At 36.5% G+C, this 26,317-nt stretch overlaps 1 protein-coding gene across 1 annotated transcript in view; it reads left to right on the top strand.

Moving 5' to 3' along the window:
- Window positions 1-26,317, top strand: part of LOC150081680 (uncharacterized) — an 833,960-nt gene that overhangs the window by 373,124 nt on the left and 434,519 nt on the right. Inside the window, exon 13 of the mRNA XM_090380284.1 lies at window positions 19,801-19,881. Coding sequence (XP_090236410.1) covers window positions 19,801-19,881 — 81 coding nt within the window. The remainder of the gene's footprint in view (window positions 1-19,800; window positions 19,882-26,317) is intronic.

The following is a 26,317-nucleotide window of genomic DNA, read 5'->3' on the forward strand; positions in this document are numbered from 1 at the left end:
TTGTTTTGGGAACTTTTCTCCCTAATAAATTGCGGCCTTTCTCAGTAAACTGATATTTGCCCCACCTTATATATTGCCATGAACTCTGAAAAAAAAACTTGTATAATCATCTGGTGTATGTACACTGAGTTGGTTTTGCATTAGCACTGCCATTTAATACAGTCTGTACATGTCTTGGCATGGACTCCACAAGGTGTTGCTCTGGTAGTGCTACCCATGCATTTCACAATGTGTTCAGTAATGGCTGCACTTTATCAGGTAGATAGTCATAACATCAATGCCCTTTTCCAGTTGTTACCCATGCATTTCACAATGTAATGGCTGCACTTTATCAGGTAGATAGTCATAACATCAATGCCCTTTTCCAGTAGGTCCCAAACATGCTCAATTGGACTAAGTTAAGGTGACTTGGGTGGAGCAGAGGATGGAGAATTTGCTGTCACGTTTCTGACACCAGTTAGCGAATTGGCAGGCTTTATGGCATAGCATGTTTTCTTGTTGATAGATGCCACAGTTGTCTGCACACACCATCATCACAAAGCAGTGTACTTGGTTACTGATGATAGAGAGGTAAGCATTCCCACAGATCCGTTGATTAATGATCAGAAGACCAGTGCATCTCATAAAACTGCCACCTCTAGCCTGCCAATCACCAACATTTCATCCATATGGTGTGGCCCCATTTTGCTTTCTGCAAATGTGAATACATCCATCAGCATAATAGAGTTGCATATGGGATTTGCAAGATTCATTACTCCAGGTGACAGAGTTCCATAATTAAATAGTCCAGTGTTGATACTGAAGTGCCCATTCACAGTGCAGTTCTAGATTCTGTTTCAGTAGCATACTGTTTTTACTGTCATTAACAACCCTGCCAACCTTTGTATCATATGCAAACTTCGACATTAAGCTTGATATAACTTCATCAACCCTAGGGGACTTCACTAATAACATTAGTCCACGTAGATCAGTGTCCATTTAATACCACTCTCTGTCATCTCCCACTCAACCATCCCTTTATTCATTGTAGCAACTTACCCTTAATGCCATACCACTCCAATTTGTACAGCAATCTTCCATGTCCAACAGTATCAAAACCTTTCCTAAAATCTAAGTATATAATATCAAAATTATTATTTGCATCCAGTTCCTTTGTGATCACATTGTAGTATCCAATCAAATTGGTCAGACAATACCTCCCCTTAACAAACCCATGCTGTGTCCGAACTATTACTGCAGTCTTACCTAAATGATTCTTTTTTTTTTTATGTGAACCCCAAACACGAGAGGTATTAGAACCTATAGTACTTAGTACCGTGCTTGGGTTAAATACATCCATCAGCATAGTCGACAGCAAGTGTCGATTCTGCGACACTTCTTTAAACAGTGACTCCATTTTCCCATGAACAGAAGTTAAACTAACAGGTCTGTAATTACTTATCACCATTTTATCCCCCCTTTGTGAAGTGGAGATATATTTGCACATCTCCAGTCTGTGGGGACCTCTCCTGAGTCCAGTGATGATCTCATAATTATGGCTAATGGTTTGCTTACTTCCCTTGCTGTCTCCTTCATATAATTGGATAGATTTCATCCACCCCAGGCGCCTTTCTTATGTTTAACTTCAACAATTTCTCCTCCACTTTGCTCTCAGTTATTACAAAATCATTTAGCTCCCTGTTAAAGTTTAATATACTTCTGTCCTCCTCTTCCTTACAGAATTCCTCATGTGTGAATGTAGATGCAAAATACTCATTCAGCTTGTCAGCCATCTGAGCAGGATCATCAGTAGTTGAACCATCAATATCAAGTGGACCAAACTGATTCATCCCCTTTCTTCTAGAGTTTACATAAGTAAAGAAGTCTTTACATCCTTTACCAAGGATTTCTCGTAATCAACCTTCACTTGTCTAACTTCCTTTGTGACTTGATTACAGACTAGTTTATATCTGCCATAGGCTTCTGTGTCACCTGATAATTTATATGAATTCCATGCATTTTTCTTTTCTGCCACAAGCCTCATTCAATCATCTGACATCCATTTAGGTCTAAATCTGAAACAGTATGAAAAGCCTAGTAGCTTCCAAGTTTAATTCCTTGAAGGTTGTCCATTTAGAATTTGCTGTTTTTAACATTATCAGTTGATCCCACTGTATAGAATTTAAAAACTGTCTGAGACCATTGTAGCCACCTTTACAAAAGCAAAATCCCTTCCCTTTAGCCTTGATAGTAGTTACATCAGTGTTTCCCAACCTTTTTTTTACCATGCCCCACCTAAGTCTTTCTAAAATTCTGATGCCCCCTATGTAACGTTGGGAAACACCGATATACATATTTTTTATATTCAAAAATTGAATTATTTCCTAAATGAAGCCTAATTACAACTTGTTCAGGACACAAAACTTAGGTTTTAGGAAGAAATCATTAGGAAATTATTAAGAAAAAAACAGTAAGTAAATTTTCAAAACATATAATGGACAACTAAAATTCAAGTACAAAATAATTTATATGAAAGATTTTTTTATAATATTTTAATTTTTAGTAATTATTATTTAATTGTTTAATAATTTCAACATTCCATGTGAAGTCACTTCTAGATGAGTGCACTAAATTTAGTGAGACCCTTGTGCTTGATGCTTGCCGCAGAGAGATTTTATATTGGGCTCCAATTTAGTCAGCTTCAGTCTCAAGTCTCCCCGTTTTGTGATATCCAGTCGATTTCTTTTCTTTAGGAACAAATCATTTATGGCACTAAATCCACATTCAGCTAAATATGAAGATGGAAACGGTAACAATAGCTCTCTTGCAAAGTTGGTTGAATTTGGGTATTTAATTTCTGTTTCATCACAAAGCCATGCCATCGCTCCTTTTATATTGAATAAAGTTTTAACTGACTCATCATTTTGCATTTCTGAGAGTTCTTCTTGGTACTGCATTGATACATCAGACAAATCCACTAACATTGGTTGCATCATCCAGGTTGGAAAATCAATTTGTTTTAAATCAGAAAACCTTTCTTTTAAATCAGCGGACAGAATTTTCAGATGATCGACAATAACAAGTACAGCGGTATCAGTCACTTGACATTTTTGCAGCCAACGAAACTGTTCAAAATTTTTGTTACAAATATATTTTTGACATAATTCAATAAATGTAATGAAACCAAATATCTTCGCTTTTGCATCGACGAGAGTTTTATTTGTTCCTTGAAGTTGTTTATTTAATATATTTAGTTTTTCAAAGATATCGGCTAAATAACTCACAAATGCTTTACCATCGACCGTGGCGTCTCCGTAGCCAGGTGGGAAGGAGCAGCAGTGCGTACCACACGCTTCTTGATTAGACCGGGGTTCGAGCCCGTCACCACCAAATATGGAGGATGCGGAAAGGTCAAGGAATGACCACCGCATATTCCGGAGCAATATGGCCTTAGTTGCTAATGCTCCTAAAAAAAAAAAAACCAAAAAAAAAAAAAAAACCATCGACCGTTAACAGATGCTTCATTTCAGGTTTGTCACTTAAAAAGTCACTAATAGTATCAAATAGTTCCATGAATCTTTTCAAGCAGTTCCCTTTCGAGAGCCACCTTACTTCAGTGTGAAGTAAAAGTCTCACATGGTCTCCATTTTGTTCTTCACAAAAAGCTTGAAGAGACGCTCACATTTGGCATTAGCTTTAATAGCATTGACACATTTTATAACTGATTTTAGTACTTCATGAAGAACAGGCGAAATATTTTTAGCTACCAAGTTTTCCCTATGAATAACACAATGCACAAGAAGCATTTCTGGATTCTCATCTTTCATCAATTTTAAGCAGCCATTTTTCTTGCCCATCATATTAGGAGCACCATCTGAAGCGCAAGATGTTATATTTTTCATTGGTATATTATTGTCATCTAAGTAATTTTTTAGCTTATTATATATATCTTTGGAGGTAGTGGTGCTCTCTAATGATTTACAGAATAACATTTCTTCAGCAAAATTACCTTTATCAATATATCTCACATAAGTTATCAGTACGGCTTCACTGTCTCTCAAAGTTGATTCATCCATTTGCACTGAGAATTTTCTTGTTTTCAGCTTTCCAACAAGTTGTATTTCAATATCTTCACTCATTTCATCTATTCTTCTGCTAACAGTATTGTTATTGAGTGGCATAGCTTTCACGTCTTTGTCATCTTTTTCCAGAACTGTTTTAAGAAATGCTGATATTGATGGTTTGATTAAATTCTCTCCTATAGTATGATTTTTCCCAGATTTAGCAATGAGTAAAGAAATTTCATAACTAGCCTCAAGAGTACGATTGACAGTTGCAGTATGAGCAATAAACAGAGACTTTAATGTTGCTCTTTTTTCAAAATTCTTCTTTAAAGTTTGAAAGTAATCTAAATCTGAATTTACATGAGCATTATGTTTCGCCTTCAAATGCGCCTCAAGACGACCTCACTTCATTGATTCGTTGGTCAAGCATTGTTGGCATAAAAGACAAAAAGGTGACCTTTGATCGTGGATAGCGGGTATGAAACCAAATTTTAAGTATTCCTCTGAATACTGACGAACTTTTTTTTTACTTGCACTACTCATTTTACTGCGCAACTGAAAGAAATAAATATAAGATAAATCAAAAACTAAAAATAAACTATGCATTAAAGTTAATTTAATTTTATTTTAATATATCAAAATTAATTATTAGTACGCTTTTTGAATGAATAAATCACACGAATTACTGAATTCGGGCTATTAAATCTGTGGTCTCTGTGAACAAGCAGATAAGTCTAATTTGTCAAAAATGAGATAAGTGCACTATAATAAAGTATTTATTATTTACTATTATGTGACACGCAGCTATCTTCGTTATTGTAGTTTTAGCGTGAGTAATAAATATTTGTATATTCGAATATATGCGTGTTTATATGAGAGTGTGAAGTTTATTTTTCCTCTCCTGCAAATTCGAGTTTTTGGACTTATTTGCTTATTTACTGAGACCACAGAAATACATATATGACAAATACATACCATTGTATATCACGGTTCTTCATTAATAATAATTCTGTGCGTGGACAAAGTAATTTTTATTTTAATCTGAGATCGTCAAACCTATCCAAATGTACAGTCACGATGCCCAAACGAGCGTTTGTATGAAAGGAATTACCTATTTCATATAACATGCTGAGTTTGCGGTAGGCTACAGTAGACAATCACTTTGCTTGCACATTGCATATGCCATAAGCAATCGTCCAATACAGTATGTACTATTCCTTCACTAGGCATAGTAAGCAATACTCTCCGAGCAAACTGTAGTTGATATTACTCCAAACTTTCAAGTGCAACTCTATAGAAAGTACAACATTTAACGAATGCTTATTTAAAATTGAGATACCAACAATTCTTCTTTTGTACAAGTTAAATCATAGTAGGCGGTTGTTTTAAACTCTAGACGAGCAATTTTTGAATTGCCCCCCTGAACAATCAAATTGCCCCCATGTGGGGCGTGGGACCCACGTTGGGAAACACTGAGTTACATCTTTAAGTAAATCCTACATCAGTACACTGTGGTCACTATCACCTAGTGGTTTCATTATCTGCAAATTCTTAATGCATGAATAATCACTGCTGATAATCAGATCAAGAGTATTACTCCCTCTGGTTACCCCTCAAACATATTGCTGTAGAAAACAATCCTCCAATAAATCCACAAAAGTCTTGCTGACGTGCGAGTAACCAATTCACAAGTTCCAGTCAATATCTGGAAAGTTAAAATCCCCCATTACAAGACATTCTGATTTCCTCGCCCACTCTATTTCTCTGCACAATTGTTTATTGTACTCATCAGAGTCATTAGGCCTATAGCACACTCCTACTTTCATTTTTCCCTTTACTAGTGCTTATGTCACACCAAACTGACTCAACATTGCACTGTCCATCAATGTCAACTGGATGCACTTCCTTAGATTTTATGTTTTTCTTAACTGGCAGCATAACCCCTCCTCCCTTTTTATCTTGTCTATCCTTTCTGTACACATTGTACTCCCCAAATTCCAATTCTGCACTGCTTATTTCTATACAGAATACAGAAAGAAGGCAAACCTGAAGATATAAGCTTGTTTAGAAGACATTTATGCCAATGAAAGTCAAGAGCAACTGCTTGAGTTCCACCATATTTTTCCTTTGAATTTGTCCATTGATGAGTAACATAAGACAGGATATCATTAGTGGATTGACACTAATGGAATACATCTTAGCAATCACTGATCATATGGAAAGTTTTGAGGTTGATAGATTGATAGATTTCTCCTGCTTGGAAAAGAGTTGAGGTAAATGCAGTAGAACAATAATTGGAAGGAAGGGGTTTGTCACCCTTTTAAAGAATTTACTGGATATGAACAAATTTCCATACAGAAGGAAACACACCGTTATAATAAGATAACATAAAAAGGCAACACAGAATGGAGAGTAAGCTTGGGATCCATGTTTCAAGAACTATAAGACACAAGTTTTAAGAACTGTAAAAACTGAAGGACATTTGGAGAAATGTTATCAGTTTTGGATGACTTCTCCTGAAGAGTAAAAGTATGATGCTAATATTGGGACACTTCTTCTGCAACACAAGAGGAAAAGTATGATGCTAACATAATAAGTCATCTTTATCTTAAGATAAATATAGTCTAGAACCATCAGAATATATCAGAAAAGGAAGTATTGATTGACAGAATTTGCAGCAAATAGGTTTGGCCAGATATCAGAACACTCAACTGCCATTTGAAAAAGAAACTAACTTCCTATTCTCTGCCTATTCAAAATTGAGTTTGGATTAATTAATAACTATCTTACAACTGTTACCAGTATAATGTAGGCAGAGAATTTATTGGAAATCAAAGATTTAGATAAAGTACAAGTTATGTACAAGGTATGAGGTACAAAATATGAGGAATAAAGGTTTTCATCCCCCAAAAAAATTATTTCACTGTCATGATTTGAGCAAACAATAGGATCAAAAAATTTTATACTAGTAGTATCCAAAGATTTAAAAGTGGTTCAATCATTTCTCATTCTCATGATGCTAAACAACAAATGGCTGAGAATAACGGCCTTTGGAGAGAAGTGCCACTGCAGAAGAGACTGTCAGTAATCTGTGATCTGAGGAGGCATAACCATTTATTTTTACTTTAAAGGGTAACTGGTAAGAAAAAGTTCAAGAATAGTAGGCATATGGTTAGGATTGTCCAATATTTTACTTTGTAAATGAACAAGTTGTGTAAGGTCATTAGTATTAGAAAAAGCCTCTGCACCTCTACGAGATGAATCTGTTCAAATAGAAAATTGAAGTCAGCTGGAGTTCTGGGACATTAAAGAATTCAAGGAAAATTACTTCACTGTTAGGAGGTTAATAATGTTAGGTGGGTCGGAAAACTGCTAGCTTGGGGAGGGATACGCAGACTAAAAGGTTAACAGTGGCCGCAGGCAGAGGCAAAAGTAATTCTTGCACTGCTTCTATTAGAATGAGCAGCAGCCTGGAAAGCAAGGCAATAGAGATTTCCAGGACTGTTGGGAGTCATAGTGGGACAAATAAATACCTGGGCAGTGTTAGGGTAACTAAGATTAGAAACAGGTGAGTGTATACTTGCATGTACACCAATGTTAGGAGTATAGTTAATAAATTTGATGATCGTGAAGTGCTAGTGAGGACATCAAAGACAGATATTGTTGGGATATCAGAGACATGGTGTCTCACAGGCATAAGAAGTGCAGAATTGGAATTTCAGGAGTACAATGTGTACAGAAAGGATAGACAGGACAGGACAGGACAGGACAGGAAGAGAGGAGTGGTTATTCTGTTAGTTAAGAAACACATAAAATCTAAGAAAGTGCATCCAATTAATGTTGGTGGACAATGCAATGTTCAGTCTGTTAGGTGTGACATAAGCACTGGGAAAGGTAAAATGAGAGTACGTGTGTGTGTTATAGGCCTAATGAATCTGATGAGTATAATGAGCAATTCAGAAGAGAAATAGAATGGGCCAGTAAATCAGAATGTCTTATGATGGGGGAATTTAACTTTCCAGATACTGACTGGAACTTGTGGGTTGATCACTTGCACACTAGCAAGGCTTTTTTTGGATTTATTGGATGATTGTTTTCTACAGCTGCATGTTTGAGAGGCAGCCAGAGGGAGTAATACTCTTGATCTGATTATCAACAGTGATTATTCATGCATTAAGAACTTGATCACAATGTACTGATGTGGGAATTACTTAAAGTTATAAATACTATCAAGGCTAAAGGGAAGGGCTTTTGCTTTCGTAAAGATGACTACAGCGGTTCCAGACAGTTTTTAAATTCTGTACAGTGGGATCAACTGATGATGTTACCAACGTTGAATTCTAAATGGGTAGCCTTCAGGGACTTAATTTTGGAGGCTACGAGGCTTTTCATTCCAACTAAGAAATACTGTTCAAGGTTCAGGCCTCAATTGATGATTTATAAATTAATGAGGCTCGTGGTAGAAAAGAAAAATGTATGGAAATCATATAAAGTATCAGGTTACACAGAAGCCTCTGGCAGATATAACCTAGTCTGTAATCAAGTTACAAAGGAGGTTAGGCAGTCGAAGGCAGATTACAAGAAATCCTTGGCAAAGGATACAAAAAAAACAGCAAAGAGTTCTTTACTTTTGTAAACTCTAGAAGGAAAGGGATGAATCAGATTAGGCCCCTTAACATAGATGGGTTCACTATTGATGATCATGCTCAGGTAGCTGAAATGAGGGTAGTGCCAGAAGTTTATCAAACTCTAACATGGAGCTAAGTGATTTTGTAATAACTGAGAGCAAAGTGGAGGAGAAATTGTTGAAGGTAAACATAAAAAAGGCACATGGGGTGGATGGGATCTATCCAGGTATATTAAAGGAGGTAGCAAAGGAAGTAAACAGACCCTTAGCCATAATTATGAGAGCTTCCTTGGACTCAGGGGAGGTCCCCAAGGACTGGAGTTGTGCAAATGTATAACCAATTCACAAAGGGGGTTGAAACGGTGACACAAGTAACTACAGACATATTAGTTTAACTTGTGTTCTGGGGAAAATAATGGAGTAACTGGTTAAAGAGGTGTAACAGAATCACCTAGACAAGACAGCAGTAATAGTTAAAACACAGCATGAGTTTGTTAAGGGGAAGTCTAGTCTGACCAATTTTATTGGATACTACGATGTGGTCACAAAGGAACTAGATGCAAAAAATAATTTTAATATCATATACTTGGATTTCAGGAAAGCTTTTGATACTGTTTCCCATGGAAGACTGCTGTACAAATTCAAGAGGTATGGCATTAAGAATAAGTGGCTACAATGGATAAAGGGATGGTTGAGAGGGAGACGACAGAGAGTGTTAATCAATGGATACGGCTCTTCGTGGAAATATGTTATTTGTAGAGTTCCCCAGGGTTTGGTGTTCGGCCCATTGTTGTTTTGCATATTTATAAATGATATTGATGAAGGTATATCAGGTTTAATGTCCAAGTTTGCAGATGATACAAAGGTTGGCACGGTTGTTAATGACAGTAAAGACAGTAAGCTACTCCAACTGAATCTAGATAAGTTGGGAAATGGGCTGAAAAGTGGCAACTGAAGTTTAACATTGACAAATCCAAATTACTACATATGGGTAGTAATAACCAAAGAGAAACATACCAACTGTGTGGTACTACACTCAGGGAAGTGGAAAGTGAAAAAAACCTGGTGGTAATCGTGCAGTCAAATATAAAGTTCGCTGAGTAGTGCAGAGGAGCTGCCAGGGCAGGTCATGGAGCCTTATCAATGATATATAGGAATTTTGCTAACAGGGACAGATAGGTGATTATCCCGTTATACATGGTTTTGTTAAGGGAAAGTCTTGCCTGACCAATTTGATTAGATGCTATGATGCAGTCACAAAAGAACTGGATGCAGGGAATAACTTTGATGTTATATATTTGGATCTTAGAAAGGCTTTTGATACTGTTGCACATGGAAGACTGCTGCACAAATTGGAGCTGTGTGGCATTGGAGGCAAATTGCTGCTATGAATAAAGGGATGGTTGAGGGGGAGAAGACAGAGAGTGGTAATCGATGGACACTGCTCATCGTGGACTAATGTTATTAGTGGAGTCCCTCAGGGTTCAGAATTGGGTCTATTGTTATTTTCTGTATTTATAAATGATATTGATGATGGTATATCATGCTTAATGTCCAAGTTTGCAGACGATACAAAAGTTGGCAGGGTTGTTAAGGATACTACTGACGCTATGCTGCTGCAACAGGATCTGGAAAGGCTGAGAGGTGGCAAATGAAGTTTAACATTGACAAATTTAAAGTACTACATATGGGAAACAGCAACCCCAGAGCAACGTATCAACTCTGTGGTAGTACACTGACAGTGGTAGAGAATGAAATGGACCTGGGGGTAATTGTGCAGGCAGATATGAAATTCTCTGAGCAGTGCAGACGGGCTGCAAGAGTAGTGGATGGTGTCTTGTTAATGTTATACAGGAATTTTTCTAGCAGGGATATGGAGGTGATTATTCCCTTTTATAAGGCAATTGTCAGACCACACCTTGAGTACTGTATACAGGTCTGGAGGCCTCATTTCAAGAAGGATGTAGAGCTGCTGGAACGAGTACAGAGAAGGGCAATAAGATTAGTGAATGGAACAAGGGTTGTTTTTACGAAGAAAGGCTTATGTTTTGCAAATTACAGTGTCTGGCGACTAGGCACCAGCGAGGTGATCTTATAGAAGTGTATAAAGCCTTGAATGGTTTTGGCATGCTCAATACTGATGGGATTCTTTCTATTGCTCAGAATAATCACCTGAGAGGGCATAAATTCAAATTGAGGAAAGAGAGATGTAGGATAGATGTGCGGAAATTTGCCTTTAGCCAGCGGGTAGTTGGTTTAGTGGATCAGACTTCCATCCCTTGTTGTGGAAGTTGATAGCCCAAATAAATTTAAGTCTCAGCTGGACAGGTATTTTGAACGAATGGAGGAGTGAAATGGGAGTGTTTTTGTGGCTGATGCTGCATAAGCTTGCTTTCTTGCATCATATGCCTCTACTAATGCTAATACTAATACAGGCAATGGTCAGGCCACATCTAGAGTACTGTGTACAGGTCTGGAGGGCTCATTTTAGGAAGAATGTACAGTTGCTAGAACGAGTACAAAAAAGGGCAACAAGATTGGTGAGGGGAACAAATGGGTGCTCTTACCAAGAAAGGCTTAAATTCTACAAATTGCACCTCCTGGAGAGTGGGCATCTGCGACGTGATCTGATTGAGATGTATAAAGCTTTGAATGGGTTGAGCAAGCTGAATGCTGATGGGATTCTTCCTTTTGCTCAGATTAAGAATCTGAGGGGGCACAGATTCAAACTGAGGAAAGACAGTTGTAGAATAGATGTGTGGAAATTTGCCTTTAGCTAGCAGATAGTTGATTGGTGGAACAGATTTCCATCTTTTGTTGTGGAAGTTGATAGCCTAAATACAGTAAACCCCCGCTATTCGCGGGGGTTACATTCCTGAGAAATGTCGCGAATACCGAAAACGCGAATACTGAGTTATGGCTCCCATAGTAATAAAGGGGTTCCGTTCCCAAGTATGTAATATATAAGAAAAACTAGTCTAAAATTTTGTCTATGTATATATTATACGTACCTTCATAATATGACTATGTACATAGACAGTACATAGTGAAATGCAAGCATATGGCATCAAAATGAAAATAAGAAACAATTTAATAATAAATATAATATTCATTAGAAATTTCAAACAAATCTTTCAAACCAGCGCCTTTGCTAGCTAAAAAACTTATCCCGCCAGTGCTATCACCAGTTTCGCTAAAGTGTTGATAAAGGAGTTTTGCTTTTTCACGAATGATGAGTGAAGTTAACGGAATTTTATTTTGAGTTCAGTCTTCTATCCACAGATTTAAAGCCTTTTCCATTTTTTCTAATTTAACATCACGGGTTACAGAGCAAATTTTTGAAGCAATTAGCACGTTTTCACGGACGCTACGGCGGATTTTTTCTTCCAATTTTTTGATTGATCGTACCGTTGACTCATTGATGTTATAATGTTTTGCCACTGAGGAGACACTTTCACCATTAGAATTGTCTAATAACTCAATTTTATTCGCTAATGTCATCACCTTTGATCTTTTCACATTTCCCTTGTTATTCGTAATCATATTTTTGTACGGGTTAGAAAGAACTTGTCCACAATAAAGTCACTTTCTTCCGTTAACACACTCGAAAAAGTCTGTTTTAACTGCAAAACGGTAGATTTATCACTTTTGTAAGCATATCAATTTATAAATTGATAAATTTATTCAATTTATAAGCATATAAATTAAAAGCAATAACGACGAAACCTTCCATGACAAGTGCATAACACATACTGAACAAGGATTAGCGAGAAACATCCACGCTTTTGTCACCCCTCTCCTCCCACCCACTGAGTGCTGTTTTGACCGGGAAAGATAATTTTAGGCAGGCCCATGTTTTTTATGTGGAAAAATATTCACGGCGCTTTAAATTTCACATTTTTGTAGGTTTAATTTTATATTAAATCAGCGATCGCGAATATGCGAAACCGCGAATACAGATACCGCGAATAGCAGGGGTTTACTGTAAATGTAAGGCTGAGCTGGACAGGCATTTGGAACAAATCGAGGGGTGAAATGGGAGGGGACATTTTTTTTTTTTTTTTTTTTTTGTTTTTCTTTCTTGCATTGTATGCCTCGACTAATGCTAATTTCAATGGAGTTAATCTTTAAAGAAAGAAATCAGAAAAGTTCTAAGTTATTTGTAGAGTCTTGAGGACAATAGAGGCAGCAGATGAGTTTGACAGAATTGGGTGGAGAAATTTTATGCCAGGAACAACAAACAGAAGAGAATCCAGACCAAGAAGTTTGTCAAAGAATGTTAGAGCAAATGCATGCACAAATAAATAAATTTCTGCTTATACTCTGAACATCCAAAGCCAGATAAGTTTATGAATTCATTGTAGCTGTTTTTATTGCAGCCAATTAACATGGTGATCCATGTTCTAACAATTGTCCATGCACTCTTTATGGCAGCATACAAGTTCAGTCTTGTAATATGCAATTTATATTCATGAATGTTACCATTGGACTGCAGCAGTACCACCTTTAAACCAAAAGAATCACAGAGCAAATAATTAGGGCAAATGAGATGAATGGTGTTTGAGTATTTTTTTTTTTTTTTTTTTTTGTTAGTTGTTGGCACATCGGCTTCTGTGGCCATAATGCACCTCCCAAGGTTTTTGCACTACTCTGATCCAAGCCCGGGGCGGGATTCGAATCCCGCGACCTTTGGTTTGCCAGACAGGTACCTTTCCCACCCAGCTTGCCCGGTTGGCTGTTAGGTTCTATGTGGAAATGGACATCATTGTGATTTTAACCGATCATATATATTTATGAAATGAATATGGAAGTGTTTTTGGAGATTTAGATTTTTACTGATAACTTTGTTCTTTTATTCCTATTCATTATGCATGAGGAAGATCAAGTAAAAGTTTGGGGGGGGGGTTGATTAATGAATTCACACACACAGCAAGAATATACCCATCTCCTTGACATAACATGGCTTTCGCAGTGACCCCTGCATTCACAGCTGGCAGGGTAGCCAGCACAGCCCCAATGAATTTTCTGGTCCCGTTCAGTGATTTCAAAATGCATATGTAAGGAACGATGGACATTTCAGTGACAAATGCATATACATAACAAACTCCTTGAAATTAAACCTGTACCGCAATTATGGGCCTCCAATTTCGCACAAACAGACAAGAAGAGGTAGTCTTCGCGAAAGCCCGAATAGGCCACACTCATTTGACCGATCTATTCCTGTTATCAGCCTCCACAGCATTCGCACTGCCACGGGCCACTCACAATAAAACACATACTACTGGAAAGCACCTTGTATAACAACTCTCGTCTAATTTTATTCACTTCTCTCTCAAACTTACAGGAATTGTCACTAAGCCGTATCGTAGGCAAAAAATTCAAACCTTACAGAATTTTTCTTCTTTCTGAAATGAATAGTTTTATATAACCGTTTCTAACTGCTTCCATAGAATCCAATAAAACTAGTATTAAATATTATAATAGGTGCAATATGGCCTTAGTAGCTTTTGCACAAGAAAAATACAAACACAACAACAACAAAAACTGGCAGGGTAGCGGCATCAAGATATGTGCTAGCTCAGTGATGACAAACCTTTTCCAGTCTATATGCCAAAAATAAGCCAAAGCAAATATACAACAATTTTTTACTTACCACAGGAAAAAAAAAACTGATTGATAAGTAAAAATAGTCTTTTTATTATAAAATAAAAAGAATATTTTTAGCCTTTTTATTTTACAATACCTGAAAGTTTCTAAACAGAACATTATTGCCGCATAATTTTTTTCACACAATTATATTATGGTTTTTACCTCTAGATACGGTTGACTATAAAAAAAAAAAAAAAACCTATCTTTAAAAAAAATACTATTTTAATAGTATACTAGGGGACTCCGTCCCCTGCTTCCTTTGCTCACCAATCCCCGCATTCATGTTGTCAAACAACAAAGTCTTTAAAGTGTCTGGATAGATATCTGCCAATGGCAAAACATACCTTCCCTCTGTGACAACGTGAATGTGCGGCTCTTCTGAGTTCACCATGAAAAGATAATCCACCGCAATGTTGACATTCATGTACCATATCACTTAAATCGCAATACAGCAGGCCCCCGTTATAATGCGGTTCACTATACGCTGATTCACTATAACGCTGTTATTATATTATAACCCGTGTCTGACTATAACGCTGTCACAGATCACTATAACGCTCTTTTACAGATTACATTTTTGACATATTTAACGAAATCGTTTCATTTGATGGAGTCGATAGCTTGAAAATGAATAGCAAAACAGCATTAAAACGTTTCCCATGCCGACTTGAGAAATTTTCCCACGCTCAGTGAAATTTTCTCGCACGCTAATTTAATTTCAGTACAGTGGCTTGTTACGTAGTTCCTAGATCAACATTTTAAAAAATGACGAAGTATATTGCTTGTAATATTTGCGTTATATGCATTTATCCGAAGTCTAGTCATCACTCAGTACCGTATTAGACAACGTGCGAAACGGACAGTTTACTCGAACATTGTATCATAATTAATGCAACCAACGCAGTTACATTTTCGAAGAATGAAAAACAGAATGAAAAATCAACAACGTCTGAGCACAGTATGAAGACTATAAATGTAAGAAAAAGACTGAATTTGAAAATTAGACGTTTTGAAGCGAATTGATTCCAGTCAACGACAAGCGGATGTGTGCCATAATTTAGGACTTCCAACTTTAACTGTAAGAACAATTATAAAAAAATAAAGAATTAATTTTTGCAGCGGGAAAGGTAGCTGTTCCACTGCAAGCAACTAGAACTAGGCCGGCTATTAGGATTGAAATGGAAAGACTAATTTTAATGAAGATAATGTCCAATGCAGAATTCAGTTAAGTTAAATATTGAGAGAGAGAGAGAGAGAGAGAGAGAGAGAGATCGAGATCGATCTGAAGAAAACTCGCCTAAAAAAAATGTGGAACCATTTAAAACTGGTAAGGGCTGGTAGAATAGATTTAGAATGCAGATCAAGGAGCCGAAACTTTCAAAAAAGAACTTGTTAAAATTATTGAAGAGGGGTATTATGTGTTATACTTCTCAACAAGTTCTTAACATAGATGAAGCAGGACTTTTGTGGAAACGAATGCCTAAAAGAAGTTTCATATTGAAAGAAGAAAAAACATGCCAAGTTTCAAAGCGGCGAAGGATCAGTTGACGTTATTGTTGGGTGGTAACGCTGCGGGCCATTTAAAATTAATACCCCTTTTAGTTTATTTGGAAGAGGGCCAAAGTTCAACTCAAAATCCACACATTTTTCATGATTAAATTCATCCATTAAATTAAATCAATTAAATTCATGATTTTAATTGGAATTTTAAGTTTACTTTTGATACGCAAGTAGTTACCACATAATTATACGTATGTAATGCAGAATATTTTATATGTGCAAATATTTGAATATTAAATATTTTGACCGACATTTGTGCATCTTTTCATTACCGTTTATTATTGATTAGGAAATATCCTATGGCACCGACCGCAGCTCACAAATACATATGTTACCTTATGGGAAAGCGGCGCTCGCTTAGCGCGGATTCACTTAGCGTTCTGTTTTTCCGGAACGAATGATCAGCGTTAAGCGGGGGTCACCTGTATGATACTTCAGTGGTTTCTTCGTTATCAGGATCTTGTGAGGATCTTACGTTAATCTCAGTTGTTTAGCAATTCGCTGAGTTTCGGCCTGTTCTTCGTCCATATTAGCTACCTCATAGGCCTCATTTCAAGAAGGATGTAGAACTGCTGGAACAAGTACAGAGAAGGGCAACAAGATTAGTGAATGGACCAAAGGGTTGCTCTTACGAAGAAAGGCTTAAGTTTTGCAAATTACAGTGTCTGGAGACTAGGCACCGGCGAGGTGATCTGATAGAGGTGTATAAAGCCTTGAATGGTTTGAGTATGCTCAATGCCGATGGGATTCTTCCTCTTTCTTAGAATAATCACCTGAGAGGGCATAAATTCAAATTGAGGAAAGACAGATGTAGGATAGATGTGCGGAAATTTGCTTTAGCCAGCGGGTGGTTGGTGGAACAGACTTCCATCCCTTGTTGTTGAAGTTGATAGCCTAAATAAATTTAAGGCTCAGCTGGACAGGTATTTCAAACGAATGGATGGGTGAAATGGAAGTGGATTTTTTTTTTTTTTTTTTGGCTGATGCTGCATAAGCTTGCTTTCTTGCATCATATGCCAATACTAATGCTAATACCTGCTTCTTGTCGCGTTGATTTTCCACTTGCTCCGTCGTTATTGAATTTATTCTCTGATTAGTTTATAACCTTTTGGCATGTTTCTCTCAATGTTTCTGTGCAGACTCTTGACGGTGTCATTTTCTCACTGAATTGGTGATTGCCAACCTAGGTCACGGCATTGTGTTAATTACTATGTTGACAAATCAAACGTCATGGATTCCAGACACCTGTCAAAATACACTGATCGATATCTAATCAGGAAATTACCTATGTAATTATTTACCTGTGCATTTGTAGTGACGTAATTGCCCACCCGCTTATACCACGTGACCCACATCCCTCTTATCCCATTGGCTACCCCGCCACGCAGCATTCACAAGGTCAAATAAATATCGCCAGAAGGAAAACTTTTTTAATATATAGAAAGAAAGTATTTGCATTCAGTAGTATACCAGTATAGCTTCCTATGCATGCCATTCATTTGGCAACATTGCACTAGCTGATGCCTCCTAAAGCATTACCAATATGTTTGGTCTAGTGTACTGATTAGCAGCTGTGCTGGAAAAAAAAAATAAATAAATAAAAAAAACATTTGAAAGCTATACCATCAAAGGATCTTGTGTCATCAATGTGACCCATATTGCAGGGCAGAAGAGATGAGGAGATGCAAAGCATTATTCTTCTAAACTAAAAGAGATATCATAACCATTCTTTCTTAAAATTTAACTTATAACAGAGTTACAATTCAGCATAGGCTCCAGGTACATGTGCAACAGATTTTCTTAAGATATTGTCTGGTATAATTCTCTCTTCATGTTTGTGAATGATTCTTGGTTTTGATTTGAAACTTATTCTTTGTTCCACAAACATCAAGCAAGCCATCACTTTGGCCCGTGACAACCTATCAACTGTCTGTCCACTATAGCTACGCCAAAGTGGCCTGGCCTGATCAGTAATGCAAAATGTTCTGAAGTCCCACTCTGCATGAAAAAATTCCCAAATTATTCTTGTGCACACATTTTAAGCCACAAAATTTTTGTTCATCTCTTTTTGGACCATGCCTAAACATTGCTCATACACCAGTCACACTGTCTTCTGATTGTGATGATGATTGTTTCCCAGATCACTTGAAATCTTTACAGCATTTAATCGTTTTTAAATATAGAACTGCATTTCTGCCATGCAAAAGTTCTCCACCATCTTTGCACTCGAACAAATTATCATACTTCATATCTTGAAGCTGTTTTGGCTGGTTCTTCTGTGCTTCATTTTCCAGTCATTATTCACTATTATTCCTGAAAACAGAAATGATAATGATTAGACTTACAAGTATTGAAAGAATGGTTCCATTTTCTCTTTTAATTTGGTAGCAAAGATGCTTTAAAAATAGGATATGATCTATCAGACACTCTTTTAGATACAGATGTGTGTGTATACAGGATGTCAGTTTACTAATTTGTACAATTTAAATCTCAAAGTCAATTTCATGCCCATGCTACTTTATTAAATATTATATTTACATGATGTTATTTATGACACTGAAATGAGTTGTTCAAACTTTATCTTTTTGATAAATCGATGTATAGTCCATCCTGCATAATATCCCCTGGCATCTCACTGCGACAAAACTGCCATTGTGAAATGCAAAGGGCTAATGTACAGGAACTTATCTACTAAGTTCTTGTATTCTGTCCTTGTACACAATAAAGATCATTTATATAAACAAGGCATATATTTAGAAATTAATTAGAACTTGAAGGATCAACTGTTTATTTAACTAGAGAAGTTCAAGTTGCTCACATTTTTAATTACATGAAATTGAAATACATTTTTTTCCCCCTATATTTAGATTTCTCTGAGTAATTTGGTACTGTATTGACTGATATTTTCACAAATGGAAATGATGTTTTGAAATGATATTTAAATTAATTAATTAATATTTTGAATGATATTTAAAATTTCATTTCAAAATATCAGAGTTACTAGTGCATAATTTCGGTTTTATATTATATAATTTTGATGTGATATTCAGATTTAAGGTGATAATTTCTTGGACTAGTGGTTTCACTCTGTATTTTTATCACCATTTTTGATATTAACATACTGGAAATTGTTGAAAATTTTTTTATTATACTTTTCTTGACCTTCTGGCATAGGCCTCATTATCTGTCAGTGACAGCTTATAGTATAAGATAGTGGTGATTGTAACTTGCTTTTAATTTTTGAAACTATCTAGTTTAAAAAAAATTTCCTATAACTATATTATTATTATTAAGTAATGATTTTTATAATTATAGGTAATAATGATTATTATTAGAGGTAATGGTTTTTAAATTTAAAAATAAATTATATTCATAATTCTGCACTTGTGTCATCCATGGAAAGCACAAACATGACATATCCAATAAAGTATTCAGTGAACTATAAAGTTGCAAATTCCCTGCAACCAACCAAGCTATATCACCCTGATAACATCCGTGCCTAGACTCCAGCATGTATATGGAAGTACTGTTGAATATAAGTTACCACACTTGCAAACCTGCAATCTGGCCACAATCCATTATTATCTATGTTTATGGTTAGAAGAAATGGGGAAAAAAAAAAAAACTTTTCCCTAAGTTATTCTTAATAAAGTTATTATCCCTGATATAATATACTAACACTTATATAATACTAATATCTCTCTCTCTCTCTCTCTCTCTCTCTCTCTCTCTCTCTCTGTGTGTGAAAAAGACATTACTGTAATGGATTTTTAATGCTGAAATATGAAAAACAGTACATTTTAATGACATCTCTTATACCCTGTATATATATCTGTATTGATCAGAATATCCTTTGCTACATGTAATCATTTTATATTTCCTTTAATTAGCATTCTAAATTTGTGATTCTTTTCCTTATAGGGTGATAAAGGTCCAGAAGGACCATCAGGTCAAGATGGCATTAATGGAGTCTCAGGCCCTCAAGGAGCACCTGGTTTACCAGTATGTTCAGCTTTCTTTCCCATTTCACCCCTCTTATACATTTATTGAATAATTTCATTAAATCTATTTAAAATTATAGCTATTAGTTTAGATTATAATGTTATAATTAGTTTAGATTATAATGTTGTCACTTCAATAAATAATGTGATTAATAGATAAGGCTTAATGGATAATTAATAGATAACACTGGTCTGTATAGATTTTGAAGTTTCCAAAATCCATGGTATTTTGGGGTATAATTTTATTGCTTATTCCAAAGACACGAACCATTTTTATCTATCATATACAAATAGTATGAACTGGATACCTTGATGCACATTCCATGTATATATGATATGCATACTACTTCCTTTGTGACTGACAGGTATAGACATGTCAAGACCAGTCAAGTTCTGCCTAGTACTATCTGCTTCTAATGTTATTTTCATATTCTGTATCTTTGACAATAGCAACTCGTGGCTACTCGAACAATCCAAATATATTTTATTACATTTGTGGTAATTATCTTGTGGTGAAATAAAGGCAAGCTTATAACATCATTTGTGAAAAATGTATATACCTCATATTTTAGAATTACATAACCATGATAACAGTTGGCTCTCCTCATAAAGTGTTTCTTTCATACATGTGTGGAGGGTTATTGTTGAAATGTGGTAAAAATAAAGCCATGACATTTGTCATTTCCATGGTGTGAAGGAGAACCTTGGGATCATATCAATGACTGCTACTTTTGTTTCATAAATGTAGCAGGTTATAATGTGAAGAATGAGGAAAACATTGTGTATGCCAACATTACTTCATCTCCGTGGTGTACTGGCAGCTCCACATTCTGTCAGATCTTGAATGTGACATTAGTGATCCAGAAAATGATATAAACTGTTGTGATGAAGAAATTCACAAATCTGAACCACAGCTGCTTACACAAGGTAAACGGTACAATCTCATGAGAGATTTAAATTTACGAAAAAGGTCTGCTGAGCTTTTAGGGTCAAGACTAAAATCCAAGAATCTGCTGGCTCCAGGAAGTCTCCTCGTGGTATAGACATTGTGAAAAAGAATTTGTTCATCTTTTTCCCAAAGAAGGGTTTAATGATATACTGCAACAGCATTCTTGCAACAGAATGGATGCCATTTATTGACTTATCAAAGCAAAGCACCAAAGAAGTTTTTAATAATGGAAAGAAGTGTGCTTCCATTCCTGTATCCCACTTAGCACATTTAAAAGAAAACTACAAAAATTTTAAGCTTCTTTTGAAAATAATTGATTACAAGGCTCGTGGGTGGCTAATGTGTGGAGATTTTAAATTTATTGGTCTATTACTCAGTGAACAACCTGGCTTCACAAAAATGCCCTGTTTTCTGTGCGAGTGGGGTGTACAAAGATATTAGGAAGGAAAGTACCCATGGAACGAAAAAAGTCTCTAACACCTGCTTCAAAGAACTTAAAGATGAGCCACTAGTAAATCAAAACAAAATACTTTTACCTCTTCTGCATATAAGATAGGTTTAATAAAACAGTTTGTCCAGGCCCTGAATAAAGAAGGAAATTGTTTAAAGTATGTTTGCACTAAATTACCATCACTTACATATGAAAAGATCAAAGCAAGAATTTTTTTTTTCTACCCCAAATCTGCAAGCTGCCTTATTCTGTATTTGAAGAATCCATGAACAAAACTGAAAGAGACACTTGGACTGGTTTCAAAAATACAGTATGCAATTTTCTGATAAAAAATAAACATCCAGATTATGAGAAGATCATGAATGACATTTTGGAGAAATTCAAAAAACTAGACTGCAATATGTATGTTAAGGTACACTCCTTGCACTGTCATCTCTACTATTTCCCAGAAAATTTAGATAGTTTAAGTGACGAACAGGGACAAAGATTCTGCCAAGATATATAAATGAAATGTTAAAAAAAAAGTAAAAAAGGGGGGATATAACCTTAATGTCAATATGATGGCCAAGTACTGCTGGATGCTAAAAGAAAGAACAGCCACCAAAACTAGCTGCCTGTGGAAGTCAAAAAGGTGCAAGCTTAACCCAATATAGTGTGTAAGAAATTCATTTTGTGGTCATTATGCTTGACAGGAGAGCATAACCTCTGATATTTCTGTTTTAATGTGTATTTTTATCAGTATTTTTATATAAATAACCTATTTGTAAAATCTGTAAAAAATACAAAACACATAAGAAGCACTTCCAACAATATTTTCATTTTTTATTTGTAAAAAATTCTGGCATGCTAGAGCAAACTGCAGGTAACTTTTGAAATTTCCATTAAAAATGTAATTTAGATCTTATCAACAGTAAAACATTAATAATTAACTAAATAATTAATAGCTATTAATCAGCTGTTAATAGATAAGCATTAATTAAACATTAATTAAAGTGAATAATATACCTTGTTTTCCTAATTTCATAAATTAGTAAATTGTAGATTGCTTTGCCATTCTAAATATTTTGTGGCCAGCAAGCTTTCAACTTCCCTCAAAAGAAAATAAATAGGATATCAGAATTCTCAGTTTACTAAATTATTTCATAGGCCTATATTTTTTGTTATTTTAAAATAACAAAGTTTATTAAAATAAATTAAAGTTTAATTTATTTTAATAATATCAAAAAAGGCAAAATCTTAATGTTAATCATCCTAGTATAATAATCAAATAGGTTCATACTTTTCTGAAACTGAAAGCATACTAGATGATGCTTTATGGTCTAACATGACACAAAGCCACTTTAACATTAGCTTAAGTAGAGTCATATGATGCAAGAAAGCAAGCTTATGCAAGCCCACTTCACCCCTCCGTTCATTCCAAATACCTGTCCAGCTCAGCTTTAAATTTATTTAGGCTATCAACTTCAACATCAAAGGATGGAAGTCTGTTCCACCAACAAACTACCCGCTGACTAAAGGCAAACTTCCGCACATCTATCCTACATCTGTCTTTCCTCAGTTTCAATTTATGCCCTCTCAGGTGATTATTCTGAGCAAGTAATTCTGTACTTACATACAGCATCAGCTATTTTTCAGTTTAAATCTGTCTCCTTATATAACTGTTGATGACCCTGCTCAGGTAGTTAACAAACTAAATGAATATTTTGCATCTACATTCACACATGAGGAGTTATTCAGGGAGGGGAATGCCAGAGGTGTATTAAACTCTGGCAGTAAATTAGATAATCTTGTAATTACTGAGAGTAGAGTGGAGGAGAAATTGTTGAAGATAAACATAAGAAAGGCACCTGGGGTGGATGGAATCTATCCAGTTATATTAAAGGAAGCAGCAAAGGAAGTAAGCAAACCCTTAACCATAATTATGAGAGCTTCCTTGGACTCAGGGAAGGTACCCATGGACTGGAGATGTGCAAATGTGACTCCAATCCACAAAGGAGGATAAAAAGGGAGACACAGGTAATTACAGACCTGTTAGTTTAACTTCTGTTCCAGGGAAATTAATGGAGGCACTGGTTAAAGAAGCATTGCAGGATCATCTAGACAAGACTTCAGTTATAGCTCGGACACAGCATGGGTTTGTTAAGGGGAAGTCTTGTCTGACCAATTTGATTGGATACTGTGATGTAGTCACAAAGAATAATTTTGATATCATATATTTGGATCTTAGAAAGGCTTTTGATACTGTTGTACATGGAAGACTGCTGCACAAATTGGAGCAGTGTGGCATTGGAGGCAAATTGCTGCTATGGATAAAGGGATGGTTGAGTGGGAGAAGACAGAGAGTGGTAATCAATAGACACTGCTCTTCGTGGACTAAAGTTATTAGTGGAGTCCCCCAGGGTTCAGTGTTGGGTCTATTGTTGTTTTCAGTATTCATTAATGATATTTATGTTGGTATATCAGGCTTAATGTCCAAGTTTGCAGACGATACAAAGGTTGGCATTGTTGTTAATGACACAAATGATGGTACGCTGCTGAAACGGGATCTAGAAAAGTTGAACAGATGGGCTGAGAGGTGGCAACTGAAGTTTAACATTGACAAATGTAAAGTACTGCATATGGGAAGCAGTAACCCCAGAGTAACGTATCAAATTTGTGGTACTACACTGACATAGTGGGCATAGTATTAGGGTCAGGTGCCGCCTGTGGTTCCCACATCTGTGCCATATGTTCTCTGTGAAGGAATACAGTACTACTGTAAATGCCAGAAAAGTATTGCGTGTTGTATATGACATTGCGTTAGGTTCTGTTGCGTGTCCTGGCATTTGGCCGCAGGGCCACTGGTGGGACTCCATGTTGCCTGCACACCACTAGGAGGTAGCCAAGCTGCCCATTATTCTCTGGCTTGTCATCGCCAGAGCTTCCTGAATGGAATAAAAAAAAGGTAGAGTCGGGGAAGTACAGAGTATATGCAAGAAAGGAGCGAATAGCTAGAAATATGGAGGATGTAGGCGAAGGCATCCTCCAGGTTATCAATGGAGCAATAAGCACCATCAGGTGAAAGGGGAACCCAGGAAGGAGGATAAATAAGACACAGCAAGAGAGCTGCGTGTAAGTTGCCACTTAGGAATCAGGTGACCCGTATCCTACCCAGGTTAAGATTAGTTTGCCAGTTAGGTAAGGATTCAGATGTTTGGGTTGTTCCTATTTTGTGTTGGCAATAGGGTGCTCCATCTTGTGAAGAGGGCTTGTGCAAACTTGGTAAAGTCATAGTAGTAGTTCTCTTCTGTGATGAATAAGTGTTCATTTCCTTGAGGGTTATCTTGTATATGAGTAAACAGGATGCTGCGGAGGTCCTCATAGCATTGACAGGTATATACTAGATGGTTCCAGTCTTCTATTTCACCACATGCACATTCGGGGTTGTCAATGATTCCTATGGATGTTAGTTTATGATTTATTGATCTGTTTCCGGTAATGAGGTAGGTGGTATAAAGACCAGGAGAGAACCAATTTGAAGACTTGAGAGATACGGCATTCACATAAGGTATAAATTTCTTAGTGATTAGGCCCTTGTCAGTAGCAGTCCATTTCTCCTGCCAAGTCTGACATAGTAGGATGGCAATTTGTTTCTTTTCCTGAATGATTATTGATGGAGTGTCCAAGGATATTTGCTGATATACCCCTGGATAGACAGTAGTGGAGGCCCCTTCGAATAACCTCCACATCAAGTGGAAGGATGCCCATAAGAACCTGAAGGACTGGGTTGCTAGCTGTGCAGCCTGCCCTTGTAATAGTAAGAAGGATGGTGCGCTGGATGGTTCCCAGTTTACGTTTGTTGTTGTAAAGAGTTGCCCTGCGAAACCAGTCCCAGATCCATACGTTATGAAGGGAAGGAAGATTGATTTGTACAGAACCTTAAGGGTGTGTCAATTCAATCCCCAATCATGACGACTCACCCGTGCAATGAGAGCAGTGTAGTTTCTCACTTTTGCATGGAGGTGTGCAAGATGCGGAGAGAAAGTGAGCCTAGGGTCAAAGTACCTGGGGGTAATTGTGTAGGCAGATATGAAGTTTTCTGAGCAGTGTAGATGGTCTGCAAGAGTAGCTCATGGTGTCTTGCCAATGATATACAGGAATTTTTCTAGCAGGGATAAGGAGATGATTATCCCCTTGTATAAGTCAATTGTCAGGCCACACCTTGAGTACTGTGTACTGGTCTGGAGGCCTTATTTTAAGAAGGATGTAGAACTGTTGGAACGAGTGCAGAGAAGGGCAGCAAGATTAGTGAATGGAAGAAAGGCTTAAGTTTTACAAATTACAGTGTCTGGAGACTAGGCACCTGCGAAGTGATCTGATTGAGGTGTATAATGCTTTGAATGGTTTGAGCATGCTCGATGCTGATGGGATTCTTCCTCTTGCTCAGAATAATCACCTGAGAGGGCATAAATTCAAATTGAGGAAAGACAGTTGTAGGATAGATGTGTTTGCCTTTAGCCAGCAGGTGGTTGATTGCTGGACCAAACTTCCATCTGTCGTTGTAGAAGTTGATAGCTTAAACAGATTCAAGGCAGAACTAGACAAACATTTGGATCAAGTGGATGAGTGAAATGAGAAGGCGTGTGTGTGTGTGTGTTTTTTTTTTTTTGGCTGATGCTATATAAGCTTGCTTTCTTGCATCATGTGCCCTTGCTAATGCTAATATCATCTGAGAAAGAGTCAAGTTGTTGCCAATATTTAGTTTACTTACCCTTTTAATGCCTTATATTTTAATATATATTAAACCAATTAGGTCCCTATGTAGATACCTAGTTTGTTTCAGGAGATTGCAATTTACAGACTTTCTTGGTAATAAAATCTTTTTTAATTACCCTGACCAATGTTTTTGCTTTTTCCTACACCCTATCCAATAATTCCTTATTTCGAAAAGTTGCAGGATATTATTGATCTGATAAGATTTTGTAGTATTAGTATGTGGTGTGTATTTTTTATTCTATGCCCATATCCTTTTGTCAATGTCAATTAAAAAAAAATCAG

Source organism: Mastigoproctus giganteus, chromosome 8 (assembly GCF_048544385.1).
Source record: "Mastigoproctus giganteus isolate SK-2022 chromosome 8, ASM4854438v1, whole genome shotgun sequence".
Lineage (NCBI taxonomy): Eukaryota > Metazoa > Arthropoda > Arachnida > Uropygi > Thelyphonidae > Mastigoproctus > Mastigoproctus giganteus.